The following is a 17,912-nucleotide window of genomic DNA, read 5'->3' as shown; positions in this document are numbered from 1 at the left end:
GCTCTGATACTTACTAACTGATCCTGAAAACAGGTCCTTTTACCACTCTTAACCTCAGTTTCCTTAGTTGAGGAACGGGAACAAAAACATCTGCATTATCTACTGCATAGGACTGTGAGGAGAGCAGATTGTAAATCTTAAAGCCTATATAAACAGGAGTGATTATTATGGAATAGTATCATTAAGATGAATAACTATTAATCATAATAATATTTATATTATATACAATTATGATGTGATGTAATAGTTACATTAATAATCAACATTAATAGAAACACAAACATTATTATAATTATTTACAATATAATTATTATATTAAATAACATTTACTAACATGTACAATAAATGTGAGTATCAATACAAACATTATTGTAGTTAATATTACTTATAATTACTGTCCTATAATATTATATTAACAATACTTTTGAATATTAATAAAACATTATCACAGTTAATNCTATAATATTATATTAACAATACTTTTGAATATTAATAAAACATTATCACAGTTAATATTATTTATAATTATTGTTCTACAATATATTGATAACTATTGTGAATATTAATAAACATCATCATGGTGAATATTATGCACAATCATCATTATAGAATATTATATTAATGATGATTATGAATATTAATAAACACGGTCATAGTTAATAATACTTATAATTATTGTTCTATAATATATTAACAATAATTGTGAATATTATTATAAATATTATTATAGTGATGGTGATGATTAGCTTATGCCTACCTGTAGTTGTTCTCCTATCACCATCCTCTGTTATAGCCAGGCAGAGTTCCAGAGCTTTTGGTCCCTGATTTCTGGCAAGTTTTCTCCCATTTCTAAACTTCAAGTCAAATGGAAACATTCTTACCCTCCCACCTCCTCCTCTTCCTCTGCAGCCTCCTTGGTTTATCACTCACTGCATCATCCTAACACATCATTCACTCCCTCAAATCCTTCCCAAGGGTTCTTCCATGGTCCTCAGTCACGGGCATCCTTCCTTTGGGCTAGTCATGGCCAATAAGGAAATGCTCTTGGGTGATGCTTTGGGGCAAGGGCGAGGAGAGGACTCTCCGAGCTGGTGCTGCTCTCCAGGTGGCTGCTTCTCTACCTTTTCCCTGCAGAGGAGAGCTGTGAGCCACCTTTTGAGTTCCAGACATGTGGCTCCCCTTGTGCCGGGCTCTGTGCCACCCATCAGCATCCTGGTCTTTGCCAAGACCTAGCTCCCTGCCAGCCTGGCTGCTACTGTCCCAAGGTGAGGGGGGAAAAGGCAGCAGGGAGAACATAGAGAGGATATGCCTTTTTTTCTTTTAAACCCTTACCTTCTATCCTAGAATCAGTTCCAAGGCAGAATAGCTGTCAGGGGTAGGCAATTGGGGTTAAGTGACTTGCCCAGGGTCACCCAGCTAGGGAGTGTCTGAGGATAGATTCAAACCCAAGACTGCCCATCTCCACTGGTGCTCTCTCCACTGTGCTATGTAGCTTCCTCAAGAGAGGGCACACCTTAAGGCTACTGTGAAGAAAGCACTTTATAAATCCTCAAGCTTCATATAAATATGAGTTCTTACTTTTATTGTTATACTGGCAGATAGGTGGAATAGTAGCTAGAGTACTGGACTTGGAATGAGGAAGACCAGAATTCAAATTTGTCTCACTTATTAGCTGTGTGACCTTGGGCAAGTGACCTAATCCCTCTCAGCCTTAGTTTCCTCATCTGTAAAATGGGGATAAAAATAGCAAAATAGCATCTACCTCCCAAGGTTGAGGTGATGCTCAAATGAGAAAATATATACAAAATGCTATCTATGCAAGCCTTATAGACTTGCTAGCTGTTCAGTGCTAGCTGTTATTGCCATGATTATTGCTCCACAGCAGTGGAGTAGATAGCCACCTATCCAGTGGGAAATGGGGGATGCCATGAGGTCTTAAAAGCCCCTCAGACTCCTTCCCTCCTCATGTCACCCAGTCTGCCACAGTATTTTCTTGACTTTCTTCATGGCCTGAAATTTCCACCTGAAATTCCTATGATTAACCATTGGGTGAGACATCAATATTGCCATTATTTTTAGAATGCCCCTTTGAAACACTGATAGATTTTATTGAGGAAGACAAGAAGTGTGGGGCAGAATGGGATTCTGAATCCAGTTTCCAGCCCTTTTTTCTCTCTCTCCCAGGGACTGCTTGAGCAGGCAGGGGGCTGTGTCCCTCCTGAGCAGTGTAACTGTCTCTTGGGCCCCAGCCGTGGAGTAGGGGAGCCCCGGGCTTTGGCTCCTGGAGAACACCTGCGCCTGGGCTGCAAGGAGTGGTAAGTGATGTAGGGAGATGGAACAGAGATCTTCGGAGAATCTGGGGCGAGGCTGGGCTAGAGAAAGGAGGAGAGGTGGGCTCCTAGTCTAGGCTCGAGATCTATGGACAAGAAAAGCGTGAGGGGAAGTAGGGTGAAGGAGGGCCATTTATCTAACCTTGGCAGAACAGATGGGAAAAAGGCCCAGGAAACCTGGCCATAGGGTGGAGTATCCTGGAGTTTGGACCCCTGGGAGTATCCTTCTTCCTTCATCCATCTGCACATCCCAGGACTCTGGTTCTTCCCTTTCACTTTTACCCACCAAACTCCCCAGGGGCATCCCCTCCCGGACACCTAGGATTATCTAGGCTCAGTTCTCCCCACCCACCTGAAAATGCCCTCTCTACAGTGTCTGCCAGGATGGGGAATTGCAGTGTTCCAGTCGTAACTGCCAAGGTAATTCCATCTCCTTCTCCTCATTGCCCCAGGCCTATCAGGCTAGTCTTCCATGGCTCACACCACTTCTCCTCATGCCTCCTGTTCCCTTATTCTCCTGTCTCCTTTATCCGTGGGCCCTGTGATTTCCATTAGAGTTAAGGCATCCCTCTGGGGGAAGCACGGCTCGTGAGACGTAGGCCTGGATTCTCCAAACCTATGCTCTTCCCCCAGGTCTTCTACCCCTGAGTGGGTGGTCAGAGTGGTCTCCCTGTGGGCCTTGTTTGCCGCTTTCTGTTCTGGCTCCCACCTCACTGAGTGCCCTGAGGGAGCATGGACCTCAGGAGGGACCCTCTCCTATGCCTGCTGATTCTCCTCTGCTCGCCTCAGAGCAGCATCGCTACCGGATTTGCCTGGATCCTGAGACGGGAAAGCCTTGGACGGGGGATTCACAATTCTGCACTGCCCCTCTGAGCCAGCAACGCTTCTGCCCTGACCCCGAAGCCTGCCAAGGTAACAGGAGGAGGAACAGGGGACCTAGAAAGTGAAATGGGCCTGCCACCAGGATGGAGCCAGGAGGGAGGTCCTTTCTAGGGTGACCAGGCCAGTGTCCACCCCCCAGTGACGATGCTGAACCAGGCTTGAGCTCCCTCTCTTCTCCTTCCTTTTTCTTCCTGGCCATTAGGTTAGGAGAGTCTTCAGTTGCCAATTGAACATGAGCTAACAATACTCACTCCTCCCTAGAACCAACTAGAGTCTCCAGAGGGAAACCAAGGAAGGTCTTGGCAGAGGGAAAGTTTTCTTTTAGGGCATGGGGAGCCAGGGCTGAGAAATAAACCCTGATCTTTTCCTCTTACCACATATTCCCCAGTAATCTTTCTCTCGTTGCTCATCTAGACTCTTGCCAGTGGGAGACCTGGGGCTCCTGGAGCCCATGTCAAATATCTTGTAGTGGGGGGTTTCGGCTACGTTGGCGGAAAGCAAGGGGTCTTGCTGGAGAAAGGTGCCAAGGACCCTGGGCTCAGACAGAAAGCTGCAACACTGCTCCCTGCCCAGGTGACCCTCCTGCTCCATGAACCCCTGAGATTTAAGACAGAGGCTTGTAAAAGGGAGAAGGGGGCTCCTGTTGGGTAATGCCCTGCCCAATACTTGGCCTTTGTTGGCCTGTTTCCTCATCTATAAAATGAAGGTAATAAGAGCACTTACCTCACAGGGTTGGTGTGAGATCAAATGAGATAATATTTGTAAAGCAATTAGCAAGTAGCTGGCACATAGTAGGTATTCAATAAATGTTTGTTTCTTTTCCCTTCCCTTCTCTAAAAAAAAGTTCCAGTGGGCAAGTCAGAATGAAAGAATGGAGTGCAAAGTTAGGACCACAGAAGGAAAGAGTGATAAAATGGAGAGATTGGAGGAGGGATAAAATAAGGGTCCTATTTGCTCTGCGTTCTGCCCAATGCATATCTTTTGTGTCCTAGGGGAAAGCTGTGAGGCCCGAGGTACAGTGCCAACGGCTGATTGTGCCAACCAGTGTCCCCGAAGTTGTGTTGACCTTTGGAACAGAGTACAGTGTCTGCAAGGTCCCTGCAGCCCAGGTATAAACCTACCCTCCAGTCATTTTGTTTTTGTTTTTTTAAAATTTTAAACCCTTAACTTCTGTGTATTGACTTATAGGTGGAAGAGTGGTAAGGGTAGGCAATGGGGGTCAAGTGACTTGCCCAGGGTCACACAGCTGGGAAGTGTCTGAGGCCAGATTTGAACCTAGGACCTCTTGTCTCTAGGCCTGGCTCTCAATCCACTGAGCTACCCAGCCGCCCCCCCCCAGTCATTTTGGATGAAGGGTCAGGCTAGAGGCTAATGGCTATATGGCTGACATCATGGTTTGAGGTCCTCAGCCATGCAATAACACTGCCTATTTGAAAATAAGTTTCATTTCCTCTATTTTGCTTCATAATTATACCAACCCTCCTTTATCTAGGGAGTGGCTCAAGGAAGCAGTGGGAATTTTTTCCTTAGAAAAGCATTTTTGGATTCCACTGATGAATTTCTAGTTCCAGAATTCCAATTTCCAAAATAGTTTCGGAAGTGTTATTATAGGCAATGAGAACCACTGTGTATTAGTTGTATGGTGTTGTCCATCCCCAGTTTCTGCCAGACTGCTTTCCAGTTTTTGATAGTTCTTGCCCCAAAAGCAATTAGCACAGTAGCTGGCACATAGTAGGCATAAGAGCACCTACCTCACAGGGTTGCTGTGAGATCAAATGAGATAATATTTTTGGATTTTTGATTAATAAAATTTTCGGATTTTTCAAACAGTAGGCTACTGCTCATTTGCTTTTGCATATTGTGTACATAATCTGTTCCACAGATCTACTTTGATGTTAATTACCCAAGTACCAAATTATTTTGATGATTACTCTTTTGAAATATAGTTTGAGATTTGGTAATGCTAGGATCCTTTCTTTTCCACTTTTCTTCATTGATTCCCTTGATATTCTCGATCGTTTGTTTCTCCAGACGAATTTTGTTATTTTTTTCTAGTTCTATAGATTAACCCTTTGATAGTTTAGTTGGTATGGCACTGAATAAGTAAATTAACTCAGGTAGTATTGCTGTTTCCATATTGACTTGGCCCACTCATAAGCAACCAATATCCCTCCAAATATCTATATTTTTCTGTATTCACGGAGTGTTTTGCAATTATATTCACTTATATTTTGTATGAATCTTAGCAAGTATTTTACACTTCCTGTAGTTATCCTAAAAATGTATGTGTGTGTGTGTGTATGTGTGTGTGTGTGTGTGTGTGTGTGTGATCCACAATGCCAGTCCCTTCCCTAACCTCTCATATCTTGTTTCCCACTCAGGCTGTCGTTGTCCCCGTGGCCAACTGTTTCAGGATGGCCACTGTGTACCTATCACTTCTTGCCGTTGTGGCCTCCCCAGCTCCAATGCCACTTGGGAGCTGGACCTAGATGGGGAGCTACAGTTGGACTGCCATAACTGGTACAGGGATGGTAGTGGTGCTAGGAGGGAGGTTGACCTAGAACCAGGCGTGTACTAAAGCTGGTTAGAACCGGCTCTGGAAAGCTAATGGTTAAAATTTCATTTATACCTTGGAAATCGGCAAATACTACAAATCAAGGTCTGATTTGTTATTTTGTTGATTGCCTAAGCAAGAAAATTATGGAGAAAAGGTTAACAATGCAAATTAAACTTAAAAGTATGCTGTGTATGCTTTTTTTTGTTTCTTTTAGAAAGTCAGCTACTAAGAATTTATCAGTATTCAGCTGGGATGGGTGGGTGAGAGAGAGATGGGACATGGAGAAGGTCAGAAAAGGGTAAATGCAGTGGTCTGGGTATGCAGATCTCAGCCCTTCTTTCCTGGTGTATCTGTATCTTTCCATAGTACCTGTGCCAATGGGTCCTTGGTATGCACACCCTATGAGTGCCTGGCCTTTGGGCCCTGGTCAGCCTGGAGTGACTGCTCGGCGTCTTGTGGCAGAGGTACCAGAGAGAGGCACCAGAGCTGCCTCCAGGATAGTCTCCAGGGGTTCTCATGCCAAGTCCAGGACATGAAGCAGACAGAAGAATGCAATTCCGAGTCCTGCTCACGTGAGTGCCCATGGATGGTCTCCCAGTTCCTGGATAACACGACTAAGGAACACTTTCTCATCTATCCCTAAGATGCCCAGGTGCCATCCTTGGCAGGAATTGATTGAGAGTTCCTTGTATTTCAGCTTTATGCCTGGTGGGCGAGTGGTCAGAGTGGAGTGCTTGCAGTGCCAGTTGTGGTGGAGGTGTGTCAGAAAGGAAGAGAGACCCCACTCTGGGGACACTCTGTCCCCCGCTCTCACCCTCAAGGCTCCATAGGACATGCAACCCTCAGCCCTGCAGCCACGGTAAGGGGTTGAGGGAAGCAGAGGTGGGCAGAGGTCATTCTGAGCTGGGGTTCTGGGCTAGGAGAAGAGGCCAAAATTCATTACTCCTAGATCCTAAGTCTAATAGGACAGGGAGAGGATGTACTTAGAGTAAGAGGCAAAGAATGTAGTTCTATATTTCTACATTATAAAGGATTTTTGTTTACTTTTCCAATAACCTTATAGCTATGATCTTATTTTATCTCACTAATTCTTAGATATCAGCAGGGAAGGTAGTAGATCTTTATTGTTGATTTGGAGAAACAGAGGCACAGAGAAGAAGTTTAATGACTTGCTCCGGGTTCATGCAGCTGATCCCTGCATGCAGAACCAATATAAACTCAGGCCTCATGACTCCCAGCTCTGTGCTCCTTTCCCTCTAGGCAGGAAAAGGACCCAAACCTAGTTCCTTAAATACCTTGTGATTCATCCCAGGATTCGTCCTTTGCTTCCCTACCCAGAGTGCCCTCCTGGCCAAAGAGCCACCCCTTGTGCCACATCATGCCCAAGCCGATGCTCGGACCTACAGCCTGGCACCCTCTGTGTGCAGTTACCTTGCCAACCTGGCTGCGGCTGTCCTGATGGGCAAGTGAGTCTAGTGAGAATGCCGCAGGGGTGGAGATTGCAGGGGGTGTGTGTGGAGGCTTTTTTTTATATATTCCACGCATGCTAGAATAACATATGTGCATGTCCCATAGGGGCAGAGATCTTAGTTGGCCTTGTAAGAAGAAACTAGGCAATCCTGGGAAAGGGGAGGGGGCAGAGGGTGGCCCAAGAGCTGAGACTGGGAACTCTCTGTCCAGGTAGTATCATGCAGGGAGGCAGCCAGCTCTAACCCTCCCAGAGCCTGGGCATGGGACTAAGCCATGGCTGTGCTTCTGCCTTAGTTGATGCAGAGAGGCAGATGTGTCCCCCGGGCTGAGTGCCCCTGCACCCAGCTTTCGCTGCCCTGGGCCCTCTTCTTGACCCCAGAGGAGCAGGCACAAGAGCTGCCTTCTGGGACTCTACTTGTCCGGAACTGTACCCGCTGGTGAGGGCACCCAGAAACTTACTACTTAGGAGAATTGGGGGGAAATGGGGGTGGGAAAAGAAAAGGGGTGGGAATAAGGCTACTGGTGAAATAGGAGGGGAGGGGATGGGGGAGAAGGGAATGGAGTGGGATGTTCAGAAGTAACTACACCTACTGATGAAGGTCCCTAAGAGTCTATTAGCTGGGAGCACTTGAGTAGAAATGGGGGTGGGAAGGAGAACAGCTGTGGTGATGAAGACAGAGATGGGAAAGGAGAAGGGGGGATGAGAGAGAAGGGAGTGGAGTGGAATGCTCAGCAGGTTTGAGCTCTGGGGTTCTGTTCTGCCAGCATCTGCCGTGAAGGATCCTTTAACTGTTCCAGCAGTGACTGTCAGGGTGAGTGATACCCCCTGCCCAGTGATCCTGCCACTGTCATACTCCCAAACCAAAGACAGGGCTTGCCCTGAGTCCCAATGGCTCTCTTAAGGACAGGATTCTTATCTGAGGTCCCCATCTTGTATCACTGGAGGTGGGGATAAGAGTGGGGCTGCATTGGGAGTTACTGATGGCCAGGAGGGTATGAAGATGAGTCCTGAACGTCCTCTCCTGATCTGTTGAGGTTATTTACCCATGCTCTATCCACCCTTCAGGGTCTTATATTTTCCCTGACCCACCCAGGGACCACTGACCACAGTGACTTCTTCCTCAATTTCTGTAACACTTATGTCATCTAGTATGTACTGGCTACTTCTTTACTGCCTGCCATTGTCAGTTATCTAACTGTAGATGTCTTGTTTTCCCAACTCAATTGGAAGCTGAAGGTTAAGGACAGTGCTTCATTCTCTTTTTTATCCCTCATAAAATCTAGCACCCACTTATGTGCCCTGGATAAATAGGGTGGTGAATACTAAGAAGAAGGAGGGAGACTGTTTTCTCTTTTTCTTTTTCCTTCCTTCCTTCCTTCCTTCCTTCCTTCCTTCCTTCCTTCCTTCCTTCCTTCCTTCCTTCCTTCCTTCTTTCCTTCCCTCTTCCCCAGTACTTTCTGTCTTTGTATTGATTCTAAGAATCTAAGACACTAACAGAAGACTGACAAGGACTAGGCAATCAGGGTTAAGTGACTTGTCCGGGTCACATAGCTAGGAAGTGTCTGAGGCCACATTTGAACCCAGGTCCTCATGACTCCAAGCCTGATGCTCCTTTCACTGTGCTATCTATCTGCTCTTCTAAATCCTTTTTTTATAAGTCATGCTTCTGCTCTCCAGGGGCTCATAATCTAACTGGAGAGACAAGACAGACATCCATGGAACAATTATGAAACTATTTCAAAAAAGTAGAAGATAGCCTATGATAAGTGTTATAGATAGTAAGTGATAGTGGAGGAGGTGAGAAAAGGGGAAGAAGCCTGGGGCTAGAAGAAGAAAGGCTTAAACTAAGTCTTGTTGGATGGGCAGAACTTGGACAGGTGGAGAAGAGGAGGAAGTTGCATGTAAGGCAGAGGAAACAGAATGTGTGGAGGTGGAGGTAAGTATGGTGTGATGAGGGAAAGTAAGGAAACCCATCTGTCTAGATGGGAAGAGACGTGTAGGGAAGGAGTATAGGGGCAAGGTGTCTTCAGGAAACCTGAGAGAAAATGGGAGAAAATAGAAGCCTCTGGGGAAACCTGCCTCAGGGTCCCATGTCCCTGGACTATGGGATCAATTCCTAGTCCAGAGTTAATGGAAATATTGGGGGTTGTGGTGCTTTCTAGCAGAGTGCCCACCTGGAGAGAGATGGCACCAGGTGGTACCAGGGGAACCAGTTCCATGTGAGAAGACATGCCAGGAGGTGTATGCTGAGGAGCCACTTCAGAGCAACTGCAGTAAGGGGCAGACTGAAGGCTGCGTATGCCAGAGTGGTCATTACCGCAGTCAGGCAGGCACCTGTGTTACTGCTGCCCACTGCGAGTGCTGGCACCATGGACATTTCTACTTGGTGAGATGTCTCCTTCTGCCAACCATGGGAAAGTGCCATTTCTCTCATGCTGCTCTTCCAACTACTGCCCTGACTCCAGTTTTTGCCCTTTCTCCCACATTCCTGGACACCGGTATAGGCTCTTCAAACCAGAAGCAGGGTCATAAAGCAGCTCTGAGCTGTACCATCTCCTTCCCATTGTAAAATATGATTTCCTTAACTAAACACCAGGACCTGTTCTTCCTGCTGTTCTCGTCCCTCTCACTCTGGCCTATGCTGGGGAGGTCACAGATTGGATCAAGAGAACAGGGCATTTTGGAGAAAAAAGGTGGAAAGATTCTCATTCCAAAATTATCTGCTTCCTTTCAGCCAGGGACTGAGTGGCAGGAAGACTGTGAATGGTGCAGATGCATTGATGGGAGGAGCTTTTGCACCCAGAATTGTCCTCCCATCATCTGTGCTCAGGTACTGCCACCTCCATGTACTGTCTTCTCCCTTCTTGAGGCATCTCGGGAGCATCTGATATCCTTATCTGTGGAAGAGGGCACTCTATGAAGGGGAGGAGTCTAGGATGTGGGGTTTTTGGGAGATGGGATTCTTTTCCCAACTCAAGTCTCTGGGCTGTTCCTACAGGGAGAAATAAAAGTATGGAAGCCAGAGAGTTGCTGTCCTGAATGTCAGTTGGAGTCATTAGGTACAGAGTGAATGCTCAGGGGAGCCCCCTGCTCTGCCCCTCTTTATGTAGGACCCTTCTTCCTTTCCCTCAGCTCCCTAAGCCCTTTTAGTCCTTTTTGGACTGGTTTAGTTTTTCCTCTCCTCACTAGAAGTCTTGGAAAAGGAACTAGGGCCACAGATTCCTACCCGAGTCTCCGAGCAGCCCTTCCCTGCCCTTCCTCTGTTGGCACTGTCTGTGTGTAGGCCTTGTGTGGGTGTCCTATCCCTGACTCCTTCTGGCACTCTGATGTTCCTCAGGGTAGGGGCTGAGGATGGACCTAGTCAGGTTTCTGATTTTCCACATCTCACTCCAGCCCTTATCCTATGCCTTTCCCCCATCCTCCCATCTGCTCTCATTCTATACCTATTGTCTGCCTCCCTCCCTTCTCCTAACAGAGGAACCATCAGTCTCCTGCAAACTTCTCAAGGAGCTTCGAAATATCACCAAGGGCTCCTGCCACCTATACCAGGTGGAAGTGAGCTACTGTAGTGGGTACTGTCCTTCCAGCACTAACGTCATTCCTGAGGTGAGCAGTGGATCCTCTAGAAAGAGAGAGGGAGGGAAGGGGGGATACTAGGAGAAAGAGGATAGGAACATTATTTAGGGAAGACCCAAGAAATGTGTTCCCCACAGTCCTGTGGGGGCAGAATTGATGGAATGAAGTCAGCTAGTTTTACTGATTACTTATGCCCATCCTACTCTGGGCTAGATGCTGTGAGTAATACAAGAAGAGAAAGTTCTCTTTTTCTGAGAAGTTTCTATTAAATTGGAGGAAGAAAGAAAGATATGTTATAAGATAGGGATAATTAGTGTTATTTTAAATAGTCATTTGGCCTATGTTGGGACAGGGGGATTGGACTAAATCCTCTTCAGCTCACTGTTTCTTCTATCATGGTCTTTCTGTAACTAAAATGATTGATTGCTGGCAATCAGGATCAAAAGAGCTATTTTAGGGTCTATATATACCCTTTGCCATTGTTATATTGCCAAATCAATAGATACTTTTTCCTTCCAAACACATCCACCCTGAAATGGGTTTTCAAAACATTTATTAACAGTTCTCGGAAAGAAATAAAAATCGATAATCTCTGGAGAGTTACAGATACCTAGTACAGAATCCAGGTAATCTCAGCCAAAGGTTCCTTCTTATGTGGCCCACAAATATATATCTAGGACAAGCTTAGATGGATAAAATACTACTTCCTTGCAGGCATAGTCTAGGCCCTTTGGAAGCAAGCTCTTTGGATTTGTCTCTCTTGCTTTGCCTAAATCTGACTGCTTTTCACATTTTGCCAAGCACTAAACTTGACTCTGCCAACCAATTCCTAGACAAGAACTTATGGTGTACCGCATTCGTATTCTCCATTCTTCCAGAATGACAACTTTATCAACATTCCTCCTCTTTCTTTCTTCTCTCACAGAAATAGTTCTTCCTTCTCCACAGAAAAATATCTATAGATGTACAGTATCACATGGATATCATATCTCAAGTCCTAACATCCTTCATTTGTAAAACAAGGGGCTTGAATTTGATGATCTCTAAGGCCCCTCCTGCTCTTACTCTCATGATCTTTTGAAGTGCATGGGAAGGGACATGAAAAGTGGCAATGGCTAGGCAAATGGAGGCTAAGTGACTAGCCCAGGGTCACACAGTTAGGAAGTGTCTGAGCCTAGATTTAAAATCATATTCTCCCAACTCCAGATCCGGTGCTCTATTCACTGAGCCATCTAGTTGCCCCATATCCATCTGCTTTTGAAGTTCCCTTATCCTTCAGGTCTGGGGCTGGTTACCACAACTCTTTGTTCACTTGCTCTAGGTCTCACCTCCTACCACTAATTACTCCTTAGATGATTTCCTTTTTTTTTTTTTTAAACCCTTACCTTTTGTCTTGGAGTCAATACTGTGTATTGGTTCCAAGGCAGAAGAGTGGTAAGGGCTAGGCAATGGGGGTCAAGTGACTTGCCCAGGGTCACACAGCTGGGAAGTGTCTGAGGCCAGATTTGAACCTAGGATCTCCTGTCTCTGAGGCCTGACTCTCGATCCACTGAGCTACCCAGCTGCCCCCTAGATGATTCTTAAGAAGAGTTCTTAAACTCATTTTCTGTAATATTTTGATAGCTAGAATTCAATATAATTGGTTTTCCTTTGTGATCCTATGTATTTTATTTTGTCTTTTCAAAAATGTTAAGGACAGTGAGGTGGCTGAATGAATTGAGAGCCAGACCTGGATATGGGAGGTCCTGGGTTTAAATCAGGCCTCAGATACATGTGTGACCCTAGCTGTGTGACCCTAGGCAAATCACTTAACCCCAATTGTCTAGCGCCCTTTCTGCTCTTATGCCTAGGAACCAGTACTTAGCTTTTATTCTAATGTAAGGGTTATTTTTTAAAATGTTATTGTGAGAAGACATCCTTGAATTTTGACAGACTGTCAGAAGGGTCTAGAACACAAGAAAGGTTAATAATCCTTGTCTAGTCTAGTCCAAACCTCTCCTTTGATTTTTAACATTTTAAAATGTGTTTTAGTTTTGCCTAGGTCTTTATGCCTCAGTTGTCTCATCTGCCTGCCCCTGTCCAGAGTGAACACTCCCTGGTGACAAAGAAGAGCCATTTTTGAGCAAAGACATCTGATGGAGTGACCACATTTGGCTGTGTAACTCCTATACTGCTTTATCAGTCCTCCATCTCACTACCATGAGGGGAGATGGGAGTTACTTTTCATCATCTGTTCTCTGGGATCTTTATTCAACCTCCTTTTTTTAAAGAGGAAGAAACTGAGACCCAAAGATGCTAGGTAACTTTTCCAAGGTCATTCAGCTAATAAAATGTAGGGCTAGGATTTGGACTCAGAACCTCTGATCTCATCATATCTGGTGCTGTTTCCATCACACAAGGTAGAGTCAGAAAACTCCAGTAGCATCTAACTAAACTGTCTTTGGGTCTTAAATGGCTTCTAGATGAGCAACAATCTATGCTTATCTCTCTCTATTCTTTCTTGAGGTGGAAGTATGACTTTAGTTTGTTTGGGGAAATCTCTTCTTTTTGGTTCTTGTTCAGTTGTGTCTCACTCTTCATGATCTCATGGACCATAAAATGCCAGTACTGTTCATGAGATTTTCTTGGCAAAGATACTAAAAGTAGTTCACCATTTCCTTCTCTAGTGGATTAAGACAAACAGAGATTAAATGACTTGCCCAGGATCAAAAAGCCATTAAATATCTGAGACTAGATTTGAATTCAAATTTTCCTGGTTCCAGGTCCAGCACTTTATCCACTGAGCTATGTAACTGCTTCCTTTTGGACTCTATCCCTGTGCTACTTTCTCAGTTGCTTCTCCTAAATATCTTCCTGATTCTTAGCTGTGGACAGACAGCCTGGCTCGATCCTACCTACATCCCTCTTTTTGACCAGTTATAACATGGCTCTGACTTAATCCCCAGCTTTCTCCTCTAGCTTTAGGCATCATTTCCCTTTACTCTGCAGAAATCCCTCCACTATGTCTGGGCCAACCCTGGCTACCTGGCTCCTGAGGGAGAAAAGGACTTTCCAAATAGGAAAATTGAGCCTAATGATTTTTATTTGGCCTCAAACTATTTTTATAACAAGGTGCTTTCCTCCTTTCCTAAAAAGCTATATGATTATGAGTCTTAATAAATGTGTTCTTTCTAACCCTGCTTCCTCATGAACAAAATGAACATAGCAACTGTGTGGCAGATATGAACATGTATAAATTATATAGACAAAATGGACACACACATACACATACACACCTTTATACTTACAATGCCTGGTGAGAAAAGTGCTCTGCAAATATCAAAGTGCTCAAAAGTTGAGTTGTTTTCATTTCATTATCATCACTGTCTTATTATCTAAGGTCTCTCTGACCTGAGCGAAGGCCCTTCATTCTCTCCCATTACATCCTATTTTTTCTGCCCTGATTGGTCTGTTTTGACATGTTCACTCACAGGTTGTCACATCTGATTTCTTCCTTTAAGTTTCTGCTAAACTCCCTCATTGTGACACTGGCTCCAGGCTCTATCTCACTAAATAATGTAGTTTACATGGTGGCTGCCATTTGGCCCCTCTGCCCACTTCCTGTACCTCCACTGACCCTGACTTTTCCTGTTTGAATGCTCTCCCATTCATGTACATTCTGGGCACTAGATTATGGGGAGGACCTTGACGCACTGGAGGATATCCAAAGTATGATGGCCAGGTTCATATTGGGAAAATGTGTAGCCTGAAGAAGAGAAGACATTTGAGAAACCTGAAGTTGTCTTCAAGTATTTGAAGGACTTTCATTTGGAAGAGGAATTATATCTGTTCTTCTTGGACCCAGATGGTAGAAGTAGGAACAATGATGGAAGCTGCAGAGACAGAATTGGGCTTGATACAATGAAAAACTTCCTAATGATACAAGCCATCCCAAAGTAGAATGGGCTGCCTTTAGAGGAAGTGAATGTTTTCACTGGAGTCTTCCTGCAAAGGCTGGATGACCACTTGTCAAACATGTTATAGAAAGGATTCTTGGGGTGACGCAGATGGTTTTCAACTTTGAGATTGTAAGTTAAGTTTTTTTTTTTTGTAAGTTAAGTTTTGCAAGGATTTGCAAGAAGACATGCCTTTGGGCAGGGTTTCCAGTTGGACACTTGGAATCTTGGGAGAAAAAAACCTTAACTTACAAGATTCTATGCTGAGGTAGTTGATTGCCTGGTCCCACTTAGAGCCTGTGGTTTAGAAGATAGACTTGGCATAGGGAGAATCTGAGTTGAATTCTGCCTTTAACATTAACTCTGTGTTTATGTGCAAGTTATAACCCTTCTCAGCCTCAGTTTCCTCATCTCTAAAATGAAAATGATAGTACTTGAAATACCTCCCTCATAGGCTAGGCTAAATGGAGATACTGTATGTAAAATATTTGGTAAATCTTAAAGCACTGCTTAAATGTCAATGTTTATCCCTTCTATGGGCATCCCTTTTGCCTCTGAATTATAGGTAGTTCTTTAGGTGCTCTGATATAGAGATAAGTATTGCCCTATGGACTATCCTTCCCCAAATGACCTGTCATAAATAAACATTAATCTGGAGGTTTATTACCAGATTTATAAGCATTTATTAGCAAAGAGATATATAAGATGAGAGGGGAGAGAGAGAGAGGAGGGGTGGGGGGAGAAAGGTATCAGCCTTTCTCTAACTTTAGGGCTAGATCTGATTTTCCATTTAGCTGGTTCAGGCCTTGCTAAAGGCTACCACATAAAGAGCAGAGACCTTTTGTTCAAAGATGGAAGCAAAAAAGCCCACTCTCCATCCCAAGCTTGCTTTTTAAATTTCACTAAATCCTCCTTCCATGGCAATGTTGTGCTGGCTTTGCTGGCTCTGGCACATTGATGCTCAGGATGCCCAGGCTGATGGGGAGCCCAAGCCTCTGGCTGTCAGACACCCAATATGACTCCATGACTCCTATATCTTGCCACTAGGGTGTTCAAGATCCAAGTCCCTTAAATAATTTACTTCACATAGACCTTAAATGTACAGCAAAATTTACATGAAAAAAATCCCCAGAAGTGTGTGGTGGGGAAGTACTTATAGTTTAGCAATTTCAAAATTTTCTTCCCAACTGTAGGCCCCTGGAGAATTGCACTTTGACCTCTCCAACCTTATGTTTCCCTGTACTCAAAGCTAGGTACATAAAAAGTGATCGATTAATTGAACCATCAGTATGGATTGTAGTAATCAGGAGATTTCATGAAGGAAAGGTGCCTTTCCTCTTTTGGTTGTTTTTTGTCCTCTACTTGGCTAAATATGCCCATGGGGGAGTCAGTTGGAGGTTACAACTCCAGGCTTCTGGTTTTCATTTTTTAATAGTGAGGGGGCTAGTAATGGTGGGCAGATGGGGTAGAAGAGATAGGGTGAGGTCTGAGCAAGGTTGACATTCTTCCATAATCCCTTGCTCCATCCCCATCCCAACTGGATCCCTATTTATCTCAGCATCCTTCCTTTTGTGTCCAGGAGCCCTACCTGCAGAGTGTATGTGACTGCTGTAGCTACCTCCTAGACCCTGTGAATCCAGTCCAAATCCTGAGCCTGCATTGCCCTGGGGGAGACACAGAGCCTGTTGTACTTCCTGTCATACACAGCTGCCAATGCAGTGCCTGCCAGGGTGAGGTCATAGAATGAGAGTGTGTGTGTGTGTGTGTGTGTGTGTGTGTGTGTGTTGAAGGAAGATGGTTGGGGGTGAGGATGGCAGTTTCAAGATCTGGTTGGGATTTTGTGCCTGGACTAAAGGGCCCTTCCTGCTATCCAAAGATAGACATGTGCCAGGTCTGGGGGTACAGAGAATATAAGAAGGGCAAAAGGAAAGCAGAGCCTGCTCTGGTCTGGGCTTACGAAGACTTTCCCTATTTATCCCCATCCACTCTTACCCCCCTCCCCAAAATAAACATAGCCTCCTTCCCCACCTTGTTCTCCCTCTTTCAACTTCCCTGCTTGCTCCCCTCTTTTACATCTCTCTTTCTCTGTCTGGGTCTACAGGAGGGGATTTATCAAAGCGATGAAGGGACTGGACTGGTTGGCACCATACAAAGTTCAACAATATGACTTGCAACAATCCTCATTTCAAGACATACGTTTTAAACAAAGTTTAGCTGAAGAGATATACTTTGTTTGACCATGTTTCTGGAATTTGGGATTTGGAAAAATATTGTCTACCCCTCTTTGCTCATGAAGCCAATAGGCCTGCATGTATGTTTTTATATGATCCACGAAGGACTTGGGAGCTACAGAACAGGGGTAGCTCATCTTCTAATAAAGCAAATTTGCCAGCACTTTTGTGTGTGGAATCTCTGTCTGAGAGTTCTGGAAAGTAGGTGGTGGGTCTGTGCTTTGGATGGGACCCTGGGGCAGGAGCTATTTCTTCTTAGAGGACAGGAAGATTGGCTCTCTTTATGTTCACAATCCACTACTAATTATGTAACTTTGGGGAAATCAGTCATCATTTGTCTTCTTTTGGCTTCATTTTCATTTGTGAAAAGAAAGAGTGGGAAACAAGTATTAATTAAATGCCTATTGTGTGCTAGGAATGCTATACATATAATATCAATAACCTTAGTAGGTAAGTATTATTATGATTCCTATTTTACAGTTAAGAAAACTGAGTTAGACAGGTTATATGACTTGGCCATTATCAGAGAGATAAAGTGAGTTTGGATCTGAACTCAGGTCTTTCTGGAGCTTCCTATCCATTTCATGCCCTTGCTGCCTAAAAAATAGTATGATAGAGTGGAAAGTCCATTAGACTTATAGCTAGAAGATGAAGACTCTTATATTGGATCTGCTATTCCCAAATATGGGACAGATGAGTATTTACTTATAACAGAAGGAAATGGCAAACCACTCCAGTATCATTGCCAAGAAAACCCCAAATAGAGTAATAAAGAGTTAGACGCAACAGCAACAGCAAAATTGTTAGGAAGATTTTCTGTGAGCCAAAAATTTGTCTCTTTATAACTTTACCTATTGCTTTGGGTTTTGCTCTCTGGAGATAAGCCACATAAATCTAATTTAGGGATAGTTAAGTAGCATGGTGGATAGA

The 17,912-nt window shown here is 44.4% G+C and overlaps 1 protein-coding gene across 1 annotated transcript in view; it reads left to right on the top strand.

The window, feature by feature from the left end:
• LOC123249875 (SCO-spondin-like) overlaps nt 1–17,135 on the top strand; it is a 96,177-nt gene extending 79,042 nt beyond the window's left edge. Inside the window, exons 80-96 of the mRNA XM_044678972.1 lie at nt 1,135–1,265; nt 2,185–2,315; nt 2,704–2,750; nt 2,964–3,242; nt 3,627–3,785; nt 4,205–4,321; nt 5,594–5,732; nt 6,136–6,341; nt 7,108–7,235; nt 7,534–7,676; nt 8,005–8,051; nt 9,406–9,626; nt 9,975–10,070; nt 10,239–10,306; nt 10,714–10,846; nt 16,331–16,481; nt 16,853–17,135. Of these exons, the coding sequence (XP_044534907.1) occupies nt 1,135–1,265; nt 2,185–2,315; nt 2,704–2,750; nt 2,964–3,242; nt 3,627–3,785; nt 4,205–4,321; nt 5,594–5,732; nt 6,136–6,341; nt 7,108–7,235; nt 7,534–7,676; nt 8,005–8,051; nt 9,406–9,626; nt 9,975–10,070; nt 10,239–10,306; nt 10,714–10,846; nt 16,331–16,481; nt 16,853–16,875 (2,219 nt within the window). The 3' untranslated portion in view covers nt 16,876–17,135. The remainder of the gene's footprint in view (nt 1–1,134; nt 1,266–2,184; nt 2,316–2,703; nt 2,751–2,963; nt 3,243–3,626; nt 3,786–4,204; nt 4,322–5,593; nt 5,733–6,135; nt 6,342–7,107; nt 7,236–7,533; nt 7,677–8,004; nt 8,052–9,405; nt 9,627–9,974; nt 10,071–10,238; nt 10,307–10,713; nt 10,847–16,330; nt 16,482–16,852) is intronic.
• Nucleotides 17,136–17,912: the final 777 nt, after the last annotated feature.

Source organism: Gracilinanus agilis, chromosome 5, assembly GCF_016433145.1.
Source record: "Gracilinanus agilis isolate LMUSP501 chromosome 5, AgileGrace, whole genome shotgun sequence".
Classification (NCBI taxonomy): Eukaryota; Metazoa; Chordata; class Mammalia; order Didelphimorphia; family Didelphidae; genus Gracilinanus; species Gracilinanus agilis.
The sequence above is the reverse complement of the archived record's forward strand: the minus strand, read 5'-3'. Positions and strand labels throughout refer to the sequence as shown.